Raw genomic sequence first — 16,645 nt, 5'->3', positions numbered from 1 at the left:
CTCTGCTCTTATAGTTTAAAATAATTAAATATGAAAAGAAGTAACAAGACAACTGGAGAACATAATTTGGCTTCCAGACTACAGCAATTAACCAAAATCACGTTGTTTTAGATGTGACGTATGCAGCCTTGCAAAACAAATGTGAAAGAGAGTAAAATGGTACACAAGATAAACTGGGATATCAGCCTGTTTCAGACCTAGCCCCATTTGCTTTTCTTAGAGAAGTAGTAGCACAAGAGGGAGGTAGATACAGTTTTGTCAAAGATAATGTTCTCTAACATGTAGATGCTAAATCCTCTCCTCCTGTAAAGTGTAAAATGGCACGAATATGATAATATTGATAGTATTTAACTGTTATTTGTAAATCTATTAGTGACCACTAGATGGCAATATATAGCTATGTATCATGAAGCAACATGCCGGTTCCATACCATACACAGCAGTCTTTTTTTTTAAACAGGAAACCAGACCAGGTGGGACTTGGCTCCCAGGTAGGCCTACAAAGAAAATAAATATTTTCATTCAAAAGGTGATTTATAGTGCATAACATTGACCTCTGTGCTGAGTAAATGCCATAGACTGGTAAATGCACAGTCACATTCAGTACACAAGAAGATGGGAGGCTGTGGCGCAGTGGACTAGTGCGTTGGTGTTCGGATCAAGGGAGCACAGGTTCAAACCCCACTACAGTCAGCATGTCGTTGTGTCCCTGGGCAAGATACTTCACCCCAAATTGATCCTGTTGGGATTGTCCACAGTATTGAGTATGTAAGTCGCTTTGGATAAAAGCGTCTAACAAGTAACATGTAATGTAATGGAATACATCATAGTAAAAAATGCATTGTCAATAATACGCAAATTAAAGGAAGGCATGTAAAACAATTCATCTTATGTGTTGACATCTGTGTGACAATGCCTGCACTTGAGATAATGACACCTGATAAACTCTTCTTACATGAATTGACTTTTTTCAAACTGTTGAATTGATACACATTACCATACTGAATGAGTCCATTGAAGATAAGAAATGATATTCCTTGTGGATGCAGGAGACCAAACCTTGACTTGCATTGCTATACCGCTCTATCTCTCTCTGTCTCCCCCTTCTTCCATCTCTCTACAGAATGTATAGTAAGTGTGTTACCCCAGAAAAGCCTGTCTCACACTGGTATGTGTCTGACAAAGGAGAGGGTGAAGAGAAGAAGAACGGAATGGTGGTGATTGGAGGGTGAGATGCAGAGCAAAGAGGATGGAAAGTGGGTGAGTGGCAGGTTCTATTGTGGCCTAAGTGCAGGAGCCTACAGCTACAAGGTCAAAGGTCAAAGTGAAGTTGAAAGGTCAACCTTTACTCACAGGAAGCCCACCCATGGAGAGATACATATAAGTGGGGTCATAGAGAGCAACTAGCCCGAGGCCATAACTGAAGGAACAGAAAGGTACATGAATGAAAAAAGAGTGAAATCAAAATGCAGACTTGGTGAAACGAATGAAAAAACCCCTGAAAGAAATACAGGCTATAAAGAATGGATTCAGATTTATAAAAAAATACAAAAAGTGGAAAAAATTAACAATCAAAGCAATAATCGTGAAGCAAAGGCTTACCCCTAAATGCAGAGACATTAAAGAGGTATGGGGAAGCAGTGATTGATGGGTAATCGCAAAATGCCCTTGAATGCAAGATGGGCACACGTTTGATAACGCCCCTGTATTGATGGGATGAGAAAATCACGTGGGAGGTTCTCCCCTTAAGATGTTGGGCTTGCTACTGAATGAACAAATTAGCTGTGTCCTTGGTGAATAAAGCGTCTTGGCTGCTGTTCCCAATTGGAGCCTTCCATTGTGTTGTATCCTGGGGGTTGTGTGAAGTTTTTTTTTAAAGTTGTGTTGGGCCTAAACACGCGATGCACCACGTTTTTTAATTGAAGAGGCGCAGGAATGCACACAGGAATGCTCCTCAGACTGTTTGTTGACACTCATGACCGATCCGCTCTCACATGTTGACAAAGACGTTTTGTTGGGGTTCACTCGGTTCACTCCCTGGAGAAACCCGGGGAGCTGTGAGTCTGTCACACAAGATATCGCGACACTTCGGACCTGAATGGAAATTGGGGGCCCTGGTTCTCAAGGTGGCCTCGTGACCTGGGTACTTGATTTAGACACTCAAATTAATTTCTTCTGTGTTTCGTCTCCTCCCTTTATTTTTTTTAAATTTCAAGCCCCTCCATCTGCCTGAATGGAGAATGATCACTGAGTGTTTTTTTTCTTATTATTCTCTTTGATCTCCATCTGGGGGACCATGAGATGTTCTTGTCCCCCTGTGTTGTGAGATGTGACAGCGGGGTCCATTCAGTGAGAAATTGGCTGCAATTAGTGCAATTATGCTGATTTTCACTTGTGTCCCATGAAGAACAGACTTTTCGCTGTGCACAGAGACATCCCCGGGAAACTGCTGCAAAACAAAAACCCATCAATCAACAAAGGCCTTGAATGAAAGGCTCAACACGGATAATACCGGGCACATTCCATAATGACAGCGTTTAGTCAGCTGTGACCTGTGCTGCGATGTGGGGCATGACGTCTAGAGCTTCACTGATTCAGGGGGAATATGCAATAAAGTTGGCCAGCGCATGGCAGTGGTGGTCATGTAACCCAGACACAAATGAATATCCCTGTGGTTGTGTACAGGGTGACAGGTAAACACATCGGACATCAGCTCAAGACCAGCGATTTAGCTGGCTCAATCTTGTTAACCCACTCTGCTGCTGCTGCAAGATACATTGCAAGCTATTCAAACGGTCAGCCATAAATAACTGACATTCACAACAAGAAAATGATAAAGTTGAAAAATGGCTGGTTGTTTTAAGGGAGAAAAAGAGTAATATCATGTTCTTTTTAATATATATCTTTTTCTGTGGCTGTTTCCCATTGGATGATGACTGAGGTGGAGGTCATGGTTTACCTCATTGCTTGTCAATATTTCCCAGGAGACCAACAAGGCTTGCTTTCAACAGCAGATTTAAAGGTGTGGGACGGGGAAGCTATATCCAAACATAATGCATCCACTTGTTAACAGAGGGACATTTTAAAGTAAACTTTCAGAGGAGAATAATTCACTTTTCTTGCCGTGCAGCAGATTGTTTTACTAGCAAACATACTAATATTGAAGTCACCCACGGACATCGTTAGAACACCACCTTGCTGCTGCAACCTGCTAAAAAAAAGTCTTTAAAGTAATGCTTTAAAAAAAAGTCACCGGTTTGTACAAAGAATAAATATGTCAAATGCCTGTTACTTGTACTTGTTTTTTATTTCTATCGGAGTTATTGGAATTTATGACCTGGGTTATAGGGTCAGTGCAGGGTCAGGGCAACAGGGTCAGGGTTATGGTTACTATGTAGGAATGCACCACATAAAGAACCATATTGTAGCAGTTGTGATGTAATGCATTCTTGATATGGAAGTAACATCATTGACATGAGCACTGCCAACTATAATATGTTTCTTTTGTCATTTCAATTATGACAATCAATACAAATAATCCATTTTTATTTACTTTTTGACCATTTTTAGTAAATTATTCTTAATTTTAACAATAGGCCCTCCTGGAGAAAGCCCTGGAAGCTGGTCCACAAGTGGCTCCCTGGCCCCCAGTTTGACCCCCCTGTCTGTGTCTGGCGGGCGGCGGAGTGTCTTTAAGACCCAGCGGAGCTCGGCAGGGAAACCCCGCGGCTTCAGTTGTTTCTACTCTCCGGAGTGTCAGCTAGTTATTTGTGGGGAGGCGCTGTAGCCATTTCGCCACATGAAAGCCCGATGAGCTGAACGACCAACATCCGAGTTGTTCGTGGAGAAGAGAAATCAGCTTTGAGGAGCTCCGCGCGCACACACACGTACACTAACTCACGCGCAAAGACGCACGGCGCGCAGACACGTCCACTTCTCCCTCCTCCGCCGTGGAACAAAAAAAGACAGAGAGAGGGCACACGAAACGCAAACTTCCAACTCTCCCATGTGGAAAGCAGAGGTTTGAGGATAAGGTAGATTTTTCCTCCTTGGGGCTCCGTTCCTCCCCCCCCCTCTCTCTCTCTCTCTCTCTTTAAACGTATTTGCACCGGATAGTTGTGTTTCTATGAGAGTCTTGCTCGGCAAGAAGATAAGTTTGGTTGTTCGCCTGGTCGGCTGAGGAGGAGGACAAGAGTCGGGTTAAAGTGGGGGGAAGATGGTCCAAAACGCCGCTTGTAGAAGAAGCTTGCTGTGCATCCTGGCGCTCAGTCTCAGCTTTGCGTGTCCGCCGTGCAATGCTCGGATTTACACCAACCACTGGGCGGTCAGGATAGCCGGTGGACCCGATGTCGCCGAGAGGATAGCGGATAAATACGGCTATAGGAACATGGGACAGGTAAGTCGTCTAATGCTCTATCAAAAGTTGCCTCTTATTTGTAGGGATGTGTCGTTTCTTGTTTTTGACTAATGTTGTTATTACTTTAGCAGTAGACAAACAATACGAAGTCAGTGGTCTGAAGTCCAAACCTGAGCCACAGACCTTCTCTAACTCAGCCTGGTCTTTCTGTAGCTGTGTGTCCCCGAGACAAGGAGAGGGAACCTGCAGGGAACAAGTAAAGAAGGGCAGGATGGCACAACAGGTGCCTCTTCACTGTTTCTGCGGTTCATGTTCAGCCACAGGGAGCTCTCTACCAGCCTCTCAGCCACAGCAGTCTTATGTGCTCGGTCCTTTTGACAAACAAGTGAGACTGCTGTTTGGCTTGTGGTCTGGGAATTGACATTTAAAAGAACCACAGTCAAACTGAGCCTCATCGTGGTTATTTGTTACACTAAAACGGTAGTTTCCCATACTTTCCAGGACTGTTTGATAACAAAAAAACCTCCTGATTTACTTGGAAACATTAACTATTTCATTTAAGAACGTGCCAATATTTTACATTACAGAAGAGATGATCCTATGAGTATTAAAACGTATCCATGTGAGCCCAATGGGTCAGCTGCTAGTAATCAGCACTGTTGAGCTTTGCCTTCAATTAGGATAATTTGTAAAGTAAACACTCGCATACACCAACATAAATGACAGTTTAGTTGTTTTTCTTCTGTGTTTCTTAATTAATTATAATCCACCACTAGCTGAACACATTGAAAATAAGCTTGTCATCTATTGGTAGTAGTAAACCACCAAGCACATGTGCATCAACAGTTTAACACCTTACAATTCAGATCTGACCTTCAAGGCCAAATGGAGGTTAAATCTAACATGAATTCCAACCTGAGCTGTAAAAACATTGTCACTTTATTATCCAACAGGGTCTGCACAGGTCCAGGAGGAGGGGTTTTAATGGTCACTTTGTTTTGGCAAAGTTTAAAGAAGAATCCGGTGTCCCTTTGTAATGAAAAAGAAATGCACCACACAAGCATGGACCCCACACATACTTCAGAGTATCGTGACCAAAATACGTGGGTAGTTCATGCCTGCACTTGCCGACGCGAAGACGGCGTGGAACAGAGGGGGGCATTCTGACAGGTTGTTGTGGGGTAGCCTAGTCAACAGCTATTGAACCCCCCCCCCTCCCTTTCCTCTTCGCCTTATCCAGCCCGCCCACCCACTATACTCCCCAGAGAGCAGGCCTTAATGGCCTCGTTTATCCCCTCTCTTTGACGGGAACTAATGTGTGGAGTCCACCCCCCCTTTCCATACCAGCCCCCATAGGAATTCCCCTGTGGAGTGCACTGTCGCCCCCAACCCCCACCATTCGCCCTAATTTCCATCTCAATATGGAGTGTTCATTGGACTTTGACACCTCATAGACAAGAGTTTTACTTCACTTCCTGGTTTTGGGGTCAGCTGAAAGCCGCTCCCATGGGAGCGATAACAGCACACTCTGGTTTCCTAATGTGAACTTTGACATCCCCATCATCAACCCCCTCCCTCATATATCAGTGCAGTACTAATAAATATTGAACATTGATTTTAACTTGTCAAGTGAGAACACATTGCATTTGTTTGCGGTTGGAAATTACTGTATATTGCGAAGGCATACAGTAAAAGTTATTTCAACTAAACTTGCTTTGACTATTCATAATCATTGGACTGTTTGCAATACACTATTTAGGTATATTACTGATAAATCTAATGGGGTTATTCCATGTAAAGGAAAGCAAAACAGGGGGATGGGTAAGGAAAACATGTGACATTGGGACAATATACTCTTCTTGACAGGGGTGTAAAGAGAAAAACAGACAAAGATAACCACACACAAGGAGATGGAAGGAGGAGGGAGAAAAAGAAGGGACGATAGATGGATGGAGGGATGAAAAGAGTTGGCACGGAGTGAGAGAGCATCTCGTTGGGGAATTCTGGGTAATCCTCTTAACCATGGAGCCCCCTTCCCAGACTAAGACAGTGGCCCAAAATGAGTCTAATCACAAGACAAGATCCTTGATGTGGATATCTGTTCAAACTGAAGAGAGGAGTTGGATCCATTGAGAGGTAGACCTATGATCTGTACCCAGAAAGGGGTCATTGAATCGATAACGCGTTTGGGGTTTTTGGTTGATCTGTCGGTTCTTTAAGGGATCAGGCCTGGGATGTTGTTGTTAATAAGAAATGTATCACTCATGCTGATCATTTGAACCAAGCTGATAATCCAGTGTTGATGATGATTAACAAAAACAATCAGTGTCTAGCCTGATCCATTAGAATTCTTATGATGGGCCAGTAGATTATATTGCAGTGTGACAACAAGCCTTAACAGAATAAATAAAATCTCAGTGTCAATTTGCCTCCATCTATCCATATGGGGACTGGATTGTATCAGCGTCCACCTTGATGTCACACCACGTAGGACAAAGTTAGATAACGTTTATTTTGTAATTCCAATTACATTTTTGAAGGCACACCAGATGTTTATTGCACTTACCTCACGTCTGTGGCAGAAAACATTTATCTTATTCTCACTTATTCATGTCAAGCCTACACCTATATCTTTGAAGTCTAATCCAAGTATTACACACCCTGAATCTGTCCCGGCAAAAGTGGTATTACTGTAAGTCATCTGTGTCAAGTAAGATTGAAATGGTAATACATAAAATAAAAAAACGCCTGTGGCGCAATACATCATGAATCAATGTTGCCAGTTGTTTGGCTTCACACATTTGTTACGACATAATTCCTGGTAACCAAAGATGATGCAGAAGTTCCGATTCATTGAGTTCAGTTTACTTCATCACCGCTGCCGTTTGTTATTTATTCTATTTTCAAAACTCAATAGGAGGATGACCTCCTCGAGATGCCACAAAGGTGTCCTCAGACACAAAAAGTGGAAGTTAACAAACATTTAAGCGAGGGAGATGTATTACAAGTGGTGTTGAAGCTATGATTAGGATGTGCATGTCACTGTATTAGGTGATTCTTCTAAAAACACACATTGTAGATGGCTTTAAAAAGAGCAGTGCAGTAAAGTTTAAAACCTGCCTTTAGGGTTTTTTTAATTCTGTGTGTAGAGCTTTTCCCTACACACACTCCTAGAGTGAGGGGTGGCCTGCTAATGGGAGTGCAGATGTTGGGTATATTAAATAGGCATTGGAAGCACGATATGTTTGGACCTGTTTACACTATGAGAAGTATCCAAAGTGGTAGCCGCCTATTATGGCAGCACATTTTTTCAGCATTTATGCAGAATGCTTTTAACTCTGATAACCAAAGACATCTAACGTGTGCCGCATGTTTAGCTAGTGTTTGCTGGAAGGTGATCCAGAAGGGCCAATTGGCACTTTCTTGTTTCTCATTTCATCTGCCTTGAAGCTGTAGAATGTGTGTATGTGCATGAGCTTTGAGCTGAAAGCTGATCTAATGGGTTGTGTAGCGGTGGAGCTCAGCTGTGGATCAGTGATGTGCCACAGGACCCTTGGCAGCCATGACAGTTTGGATTGTATGGTCTTTATCAATTATTAAAAGTAATCACCACTGTCCAGCAGCTTGACGTTCTCATCATCCCTCTGTCACTCAAAGTCTGTGTGTACACTTGTCCGTCTGTCTCATTCTGTCTTTGTGTGTTTTTGTTTGACTTGTCTGCCCTTTCTGTCTTACCTTTTAGTCCAGGTATTCTTCTCTAATAGTTTAAGACCTCAACCTAACTTTTTGTATAGCCCTTTAATGTTTGTTTGTATAGGGGCAGGTATGTAATATCGACGACTGACATAGCCAAGGAATTGCAATGCCTATGCCGAGATGGGCTTTTTTTTGTTTTTTTGATACAGCAACAAATAAACAGGAGACTAAACAAAACACAATCTCAACAACCGGTACATACATTGAAACACAAAGAACTAAATGAGAAATACGGTTAATTTAAGACAAACCAAAGCTGCATAATAGAAGAAGCATCATATCACTTATGATTACTTCACTGGTCCTTTTATAAAAATGATCCCAGTTAGGATACACTTTTTAGTTTTCTAGGAAAGGAATTCCACATGTTGATCCCCCAAATAGGAAAAAGCTGTTTTCTATAAAACGAGGATTCATGCAAGGTCATATTTCATGTTGTTTTAAAAAAACTCAAGCTTTGAGTGGAACCACAAAATCGCTGAGCACCAATCAACTTTTCAAGGATTTTAAGATTAGAAAACCGATTTAAAATGATCAACAATCAAGGCTACCCTACATCAACACATTTGACAAACATGGGTATTAAAACTATAATCTACTCTACTACTTTGAGAGAAGGACCTAAAATTACACATGTATTCTTTAAAGTACTCAGTCACTCACAACAGGACTTTACTCTATTCATAATTTCTGTCTTGTCTTTGTACAATGTGTTTACAGCACGTTTCAAAATGCAAAACGTCTCTAGAAGAATAAATAGAGGACACGGTTGATGATAACATTTTGTTGGTTACAATAATGAGTTATGTGAGGTAGAAAGGGTTATGGAATTCATAAATACGTTTTTAATTAATTAATAGATCACAATAAATAATGTATACATGTGTTTTGCAGATCGGGGATCTCAAAGACCACTATCACTTCTTCCATAGCCGGACCATCAAGAGGTCGACATTGTCCAGCCGCGGTCGCCATAGTTTCATCTCCATGGAGCCCAAGGTAAGCCTGATGTATTGTTTTGTGAATGATGGGTTGAACTTGAGAATCCAAATACTTTATATCTCAAAGATTTATATTTAAATATCTGTCCTATTCCATCTGGAAATGGAGTTATTTAATAGTAAATTGCCCTATGGCCCGCTGATTAAAGCCCTTTCATTTGCAGTATTATAAACTGGGTGACTGTGTAGTCATCCCTGGGGAAAAAACCAAAACAAAAAACGGAGATCTTCAAGTTTGTATCTGGAGATAATTTCTTTAACTCGAGGTTCCAATATCAGCTTTAACGATTAATCAATAAAGGTAAATTATCTCGATAAATGACATTTATTTGTCTTATTGACTTATCGATTAGCAGTCCCAAGTTAATTAATTCAGAGTAAAGGAGAAAAACAAATCTCATATGTTTTCTACTTCACGTTGTTTTGGATTGCCTTATTAAGTCTAAAAAACATGTTTGCAAGGCATCCTAGTCATCTGAACAATATTTAGTTTTGTGTGAGTTTGACCTCAGCTAAACCCTTCCTCTTGTCCTGTCAGTGCTCCTCTCATCACTGCCCAACCCTTGCTGCATTATTAATGAAGCCTGAACTTTACACCACTCTGAACTTAATCAAAATACATAGAACAATTTGCCAATTCAAAGCAGCACATTGTTATTGTTTAGCCATTTTCCGTTACTGATGATTAAGAGATTGGTGTGTGCTAGTCATTTAAATGATATGACAATACAGTTTGATTCTAAACATGTGAAAGCCTAATAGAGTATTGTTGATGTTAAAAGTGGATTTTTGCCGGTTTTATGAAGTGAAACCAAGCCGGCTGGCACATGTCCTGAGAAAATAAGGTGAAACTCTCCTTAGAAATATTGACTTTTTGGAAATTAAGGGATTTCATCCATCAGCAATGACTTTGTGAGAGTGTTAAGGTCAGTCGAATCACGAGCATGCAAGTTTGTTTGCTTCTGTGGTACACATGGATGCATGCTGACCGCTGAGGAATAATAATGACGCATCAGTGTGGCTATAAGAAGAGAGGATTAAATAGGAACAGACATAGTGATTGAAACATAAAGAAAAGATAACACAATGGCTGTCACCTTTTGTTATCAACCTAACTTGTTTTCTGCTATCTCCTTGTTTCTTTTTAACTCTTCCTTTCTCTACTTTTTGGTCCACTCAGCTTGTTTTGTCCACCTGCTGTCCTTACCTGTCATCACGTTCCTCTTCTTTTATTCCTCTCCTATCTCCTTTTATCACTTTCAGCACACTTGTCTCCCTCCCTCCGCCTTTGGTCCTCTTGCTCTCTCGGGCCTGACACTGTGCCACAGTGGAGGGTGGTTTGTGTCCTGACGCCAGCTGGCCAAGAGATGGAGATTTGAAAGGTGCAGATCAGAGAAGAGAGGTTAACGGAGAGAAGAAGGAGCTTCAACAACAGGAGAGGGGCTGAGGAGAGAAGGGAAGAGGGGAAAGATGAATTATAGAAACTGAATAAGGGAAAGGCAGTGTGGAGAGGAATGGAGCTGTCAGTGTTTTCGCGCTCACTGGTTCTACTTTCAGCGTAATCTGCGACCTGTGTGTGTGTTTGGGATCAACACGAGGTCTCGTTTGGCACCAGCGTAGTCTGGCATCGTGCTAATGATGTTTTGGAATCAGGTTTTGTAATAATGACAGCGTTTGTGTGCAAGTGAGTCAGATGGGTGTAGCGGTGCCATGAAAGACGCACCCTGCCATCCACAGTAGTTATTGGCACGCATGTTACCATGGTGATGCAGTACAGCAGAGATTACTGCTTTATGGCATCTGCCTTAACTGCAGTGTCACTTACCTCTCAGGCCAAAGATAGATGGCTTCTTATTTGTTCACACTGGTGTATGACTCTGTGAAGGCCGTTGGCCTGGAGAGAGTGTGTCTTGAGTTGGAAAGCTGCTCCATTTTATTCTGTTTTCAAATATAACATTTAGATTTTAAGACTATTATGGGATTGTTATATGACCATTTCTGGAAGACAGAGAAGACCCAAACTAACTTGTAATCTCAAAATAAGGACATTTCTAAATGACCACAATTCCCATTTCAATAACACTCTTATAAAACAACTTTTTGTTCTCTTAAGTTATTGTAGTGTCGTTGTAATTCAACTAAAATGCCAGTTACACTCAATGTTTGAAATGTAGGTTTCCCTTTTGTGAATCACCATCTGTAAATCAATATGAGAAAGACAAAGTGGTGAAATGCATCTGCAGAGGCATTAAACAGGCATATACAAACCTGTATGAGGAGACCTTCTCTTCGTTTGTTCACCAGCACTCGGCTTGCACCTTGCACGGCTCTGCTGACGTGCGCACATGACTCATTCATACTGGGAGTTCCAAGAAAATGTGCACAGCCAGATTTTTTTCTTGTAGCTCTGCACTGTTATTAGTTTTTGGTGTGAAATGAGTTCAAGTAGACTCGGCCTGCTTTGTTTAAAATCCATTTCTAGCCATGTTGAGTTTACTGTAAACACCAATTGGAGTACTACAGTGATTGGTCCTCCTTATATAATGGCTTTTGAAGTCTGTGCAGAGATTAGTAGAGAGGAACAAGTGCTGAATGCCGGCTGTCTGTCCGCGGCAGGAGCGTAGTGTTTCCATACGGTTTCACTTAGCGAGACTCTTGTTTACTCAAAGTCATTTATCCAGAAATCTGCTGGAAATCTGAGAGCCAGGTGTGGTCCGCAGCTGAATCCTCGATGGGATGTACTGAAATGCAGAATTGCTTTGACGCCAAAATGTAATTTCAGTCTTTTTATAATATCTGAGTTGCAGGCTTCTAGAAGTCATGCCACAAAGAAAACTATATTATTACATTTGAATGAGCTCAACTGATTGAACAGTCTGCTCAATAGTTACCCATTACGGCATTTGGATATTTTCTTATATTTATGATCATGTTTGGAAGACTCACAGCATTGTGGAGCGTGTGTACCTTGGGGGTAACTTCACTTGCATATGCTTAGGTAACATGAGCCTCCACACAGTCCCAGATACATGCATCCATAAAACCAGGATGCTTATTGGACATTCTGCCAAATACTCCCCTATCATTTTTGCCTTTAATTTGTTTACCAGATGACCCATTAAGCAGTGGATGCCCTGAGAGGCGCACCTACAGCTGGCCAGCACAGCACCACAGGGCTCAATCCGTCTGTGAAAAGTTGGGCTGAGGCCCTAAATTGCACTTAAGAGAGCAGAAAGACCGGCTTCTCATGTCGGTCCAAGGGTTGTTGTGGGTGTTCTGCTACACAAGCCTTTTGACCTTTTTTTAAACTCCCACATTTCTGTTCATTTGCCTGCAACTCAAACGGCGTCTCAAAAACAGCAGTGAAAGTGGATCAATTTGTTCCCATTTGTTCTTTTGAAGTGAACTCTTCCCCAGTTTCCCCTGGTTACTGACCCAGCCAGCAAGAGCCACCTGCTAACTCATACACAGAGAGGGAATGAGAGAGAGAGAGGAGGGAGGAAGGGGGTTGGAATGGGAAAAAGAGAGAAGGACAGGCAATCTAAGAGAACAAATCGGCATCTGCGGTGAAGAAGACCTGAATGCCACCAAGGACAGACGGCAAGGATGGGATCGAGATGAGAAAAGTAAAAGAGTGAGATAGGAGAGGGAGAAATGAAAAAAGCAGGGTGACGGTACAGGTGATCGCACATCATTCATCTGCTCCACCAAGCTGGAGTTAAAAATATTGAGTAGATCATATCTTCATGCCCCAAAGCCTACCCGCACATTGGCAAAGAAACATTACATTACATGTTACTTTTATCCAAAGCGACTTACATACTCGATACTGTGACCAATCCCCACAGGAGCAATTTGGGGTGAAGTGTCTGCAGTAGGGTTTGAACCTGTGCTCCCTTGATCCGAACACCAACGCACTAGGCCACTTCGCCACACGCCTCCCTCCCAACAAAGGCAGTGATACATGGGCACGTTTTAGAGGCATAATGGAGAGCAATATTGTCTTTGTTTGGATCGGGATTGGCAAACGTGACACAATTGAGGCCAATAACCGCAGGCTGTTACCATTGAGTGGTGTTCTTGCAGTGAAAACAAAAAATGGCATAGCCCTTGATTGCTTTAGAGTAGCCCTTGATTGCTTTACAGTTGAATACCATTTATTCACCTCAGGTCGTCCTTCAAATAGAGGATGAATGTGTTTTTTAAAATATATTCATGTGAAGAAAGCAACCTATGTTTGTTCCCAGTTTTTTATCTAATAAGATAGGGGCTCGTTTAAAATAATCTGTGTTCTCTTTTTTTTTACTTTTGAAAGTAATCACATGAAATACCTGAAAAGACACATTTTGTAGTTCAACTTTTTATTAGAAAGTAACACGAAAGATTTGAAAAGCAAACCAATATTATTTGGACTAAACGGCACAAGGTAGATGAACACTTGAGTGTTTATGCTCCTGCTGTTAAAACAACGCATTAGAAGATCTTGTAGCACCAAGGTAAATGTACCGTATATAGCAAAAATAAAGCCTGGTACTTCACTGATCCTAAATGCTTTATTTAGCACCTCTTCAGGGAGGATCAAAGACATTATTTTCTGCAGAGCAGCACCTGACAGAGGTTTAAGTGTGTCAGTGTCTTGCTGAAGGACACTTGTGGATACTTGCCAGAACCCAAATGCAGGAACTTGTCACATTCAATTTAGCTGACGATTTTATCCAAAGTGACACACAATAAGTGCATTAAACCATAAACATACAATCTCGGTACAACAAGAAACATTCTGGTTCATTTGCTTTGCTTTTTTCATCAGGCAACTTCAACACAAATCTGAGACATCTGAGGTTAACTACAAACCGATTGAGACTTTACTTTAGCAATTTATTTTCCCCCTGCCATATGTTAAGGGTCCATCTCGTCTTTCTGCAAAATAATGTATGGCTTAGAGCACAGATGGCAGTGATGCATTATTTGTCAGACCTTTTATTGAATTACCAAGGAACCGACGAGAGCAGTTAAGAGTTACGGTGCTGATCAAAGATTGAGGTTGATGCGATGCTAATGCGTGCAAATGTTAACGATACGCCAGAGTGTGTCCTTGGGCAAGACACTTCACCTGAACTTGCTCCTGTGGGTATTGTCCACAGTTTCTGACCATTGCATGTATGATATATGTGTAATGTGTGTATATGTAAAGCGCTTTGAGTCATTGTAAAAGCGCTATAATAAATGTAAGGAATTATTATTATTATTAGAGCTTCAGCACAGATCCACACATGCACATTTTCTGATGACAGTGTTGTTTTTGGGGCTAATGGCGTGTGTAAACGGTCATTTTGAAGCTGATGTTCCTGACAGGACTTGGCTCGAAATGAACTGAGACCTCAGCAGACGTACGAGCACAATGCTGAAACAAAACGTCTCCCTGCGCTTTGTACTCATTCTCTTCCCTGGTCTGTCGTTTCTTTTCCTCACATACCTTGCCCTCGTATAAGAAAGGTCTCCACTCTTGGGTGTCATTTACCGACTCATTTTCTGCTCTCCCTCCTTTACGATCTATAAAAAGCGATATACTTGAGTTATTAAATCAATTTGTAAAGTCAATCATCCTCCCTCCACTTGCTGTCTTTCGGTCTCACTTGCTATTTGTTTTCTCTTCCCTCCTCCTAGGGCTCTGTCTTCTTTTGTATTGACTCTCCAGGGTCTCGTTCTCTTCAGATCTTTATCACCTCTCCTTCTCTCGTCTTATCTTGTCTTGTTGCCTTCCTCTCCAACTCTCCGGAGAGCCTGGCAGATTATTTCAGTGCATGAGAGCAGATAATCACTCTGCAGTCATTATGTCAGCTTTTCTCTCCTCACTGTCTGCTAGAGTTGTATTGATGTGGAGAAAGGCTCTCTCTTTGTAGTGGGACATTGTTCACCAAAGCCTCAGACTCCTGGATCTAGCAAACGGAGCATCAAAACACTTTTTCTGTGTGAAATGTATTCTATTGATTGATCTGTTATAGGCAGAGTGTGTTTGTCAGTAGATGTTCATCGCTTCAACAGGAGTGCACATTATTTACTGTATAAATAAAAAGTAGCCGTCTGAACTAGTTGTTTTCCCGAAGTCTGTTGAAAGGATCCTACTGAAGTCTGTGTAAGCTGTCACTCAACCAGGTTTTTGTGTTAAGAAATAATTTATTTATCCACATTAACATATCAAGATGCTTTCATACAGCTTCGCACATGCTCCCTCTCAGTTTTATGCCTGCTGATATTTTAGGTTGTGTGTTTTCATTGTTGCTGCTACAGAAACACTTCTCATGGTGTCTCTTTAGACAGGTTAAGTCTGCAGGACTTAATGTAGACTAAACACAAGATGTCAGGTTTTAAAAAGAGGTGACCAGCCCTCTTGTTCAGATCCAATAATGCTGATTTTGAAATCGGAAAATTCCGTCTGAAAGTGAAACGAGATTCCTGCCAAGGAATGCTTTGTGCCTTGAAGCGAGCCCATAACATTTGAGAGATTGATGTTACCTGAGAGACATTTATGTCTTTGGTGCATATGTGTGTGTCTGTCTATTTTGCAGATGGGAAGAAAAGTACTGATGGAGAGGAAACATTGGGTCCACTAAAAAACCCTTGTAGGCTAAAACTAGAGAGAATAAAAGGTGACACTTCTTGAACACAGGATTTCGGTTTACTTTTTGTTCTATAGTTTATCTCAGATAAAAGTCTTAATTTACTCATCTTTGTTGCAAGTTATTTAAAAATGAGTCCTATGGCTGAAATCACTTTACAGCTGAGCATTGTCACACTTTTAAAAATGTTTTCACCTTTACAAGTGAAAGACTGCTTTTTTTTATTCTGCTTTTTTTGCTGCTGCAAGTAAAATGTCACGTGGATTCTATTCTATTCAATAGTCTATTCTGTGAAGATACTACAGATATGCCAAAAAGAGGAAAAAGAACCAGGATGTTCACTTTTCTGTGGAAGATGCAGCACTCATTCATTAAAAAGATCCCAGGTTTTTCACAACTGTATATTTTCCTGAGTGTAAATGTTGAATCATTTACACACCATTTCAAATTAACTTTGATGACATTCCACCTTTTGCCTGATTGCACTGGTCATCCAGTATTTCTATCACTGTGTGGTCTTGCTCGATGCTTACTCCGTTTGTGTGTGTTTCAGGTGGAGTGGATACAGCAGCAGGTGGTGAAGAGGAGGATCAAGAGGGATTACCAACTCGTCCCGCCCCTTTCCCTGACAAGCCCCGCCCACAGCAGCCCGGCCCAGAACAACATATTCTATAATGACGCCAAGTGGAGCAGTATGTGGTACATAGTGAGTACGCTGTATACTCCTAACGCAGTTTGCATGTTTGACGCACCAAAACACACATATCGCAGTCCGAGGCAAATGCTGCGCAACATCATTTAGGGTCCTTTATGCTGTCTTTGTCTGCTCCCCATATTTATCGGGTTTGTGGGTCAAAGGTCAGCCGAGGTCATGGCATGATCCTGATTACTGCAGGGTCAGTGAAGCTGAG

The 16,645-nt window shown here is 41.6% G+C and overlaps 1 protein-coding gene across 5 annotated transcripts in view; it reads left to right on the top strand.

Moving 5' to 3' along the window:
- Positions 1–3,743: 3,743 nt before the first annotated feature.
- Positions 3,744–16,645, top strand: part of pcsk5b (proprotein convertase subtilisin/kexin type 5b) — an 85,874-nt gene continuing 72,972 nt past the window's right edge. For all 5 annotated transcript variants that reach the window (XM_034090517.1, XM_071204379.1, XM_034090516.2 and 2 more), the window contains exons 1-3: positions 3,744–4,396; positions 9,008–9,112; positions 16,288–16,440. In XM_034090517.1, the coding sequence (XP_033946408.1) occupies positions 4,217–4,396; positions 9,008–9,112; positions 16,288–16,440 (438 nt within the window). In that variant the 5' untranslated portion in view covers positions 3,744–4,216. The remainder of the gene's footprint in view (positions 4,397–9,007; positions 9,113–16,287; positions 16,441–16,645) is intronic.

The sequence above is a fragment of the Pseudochaenichthys georgianus genome, chromosome 9, assembly GCF_902827115.2.
Source record: "Pseudochaenichthys georgianus chromosome 9, fPseGeo1.2, whole genome shotgun sequence".
Lineage (NCBI taxonomy): Eukaryota > Metazoa > Chordata > Actinopteri > Perciformes > Channichthyidae > Pseudochaenichthys > Pseudochaenichthys georgianus.
Note: the sequence above shows the minus strand (reverse complement) of the source record. Positions and strands in the feature narration are given on the sequence as shown.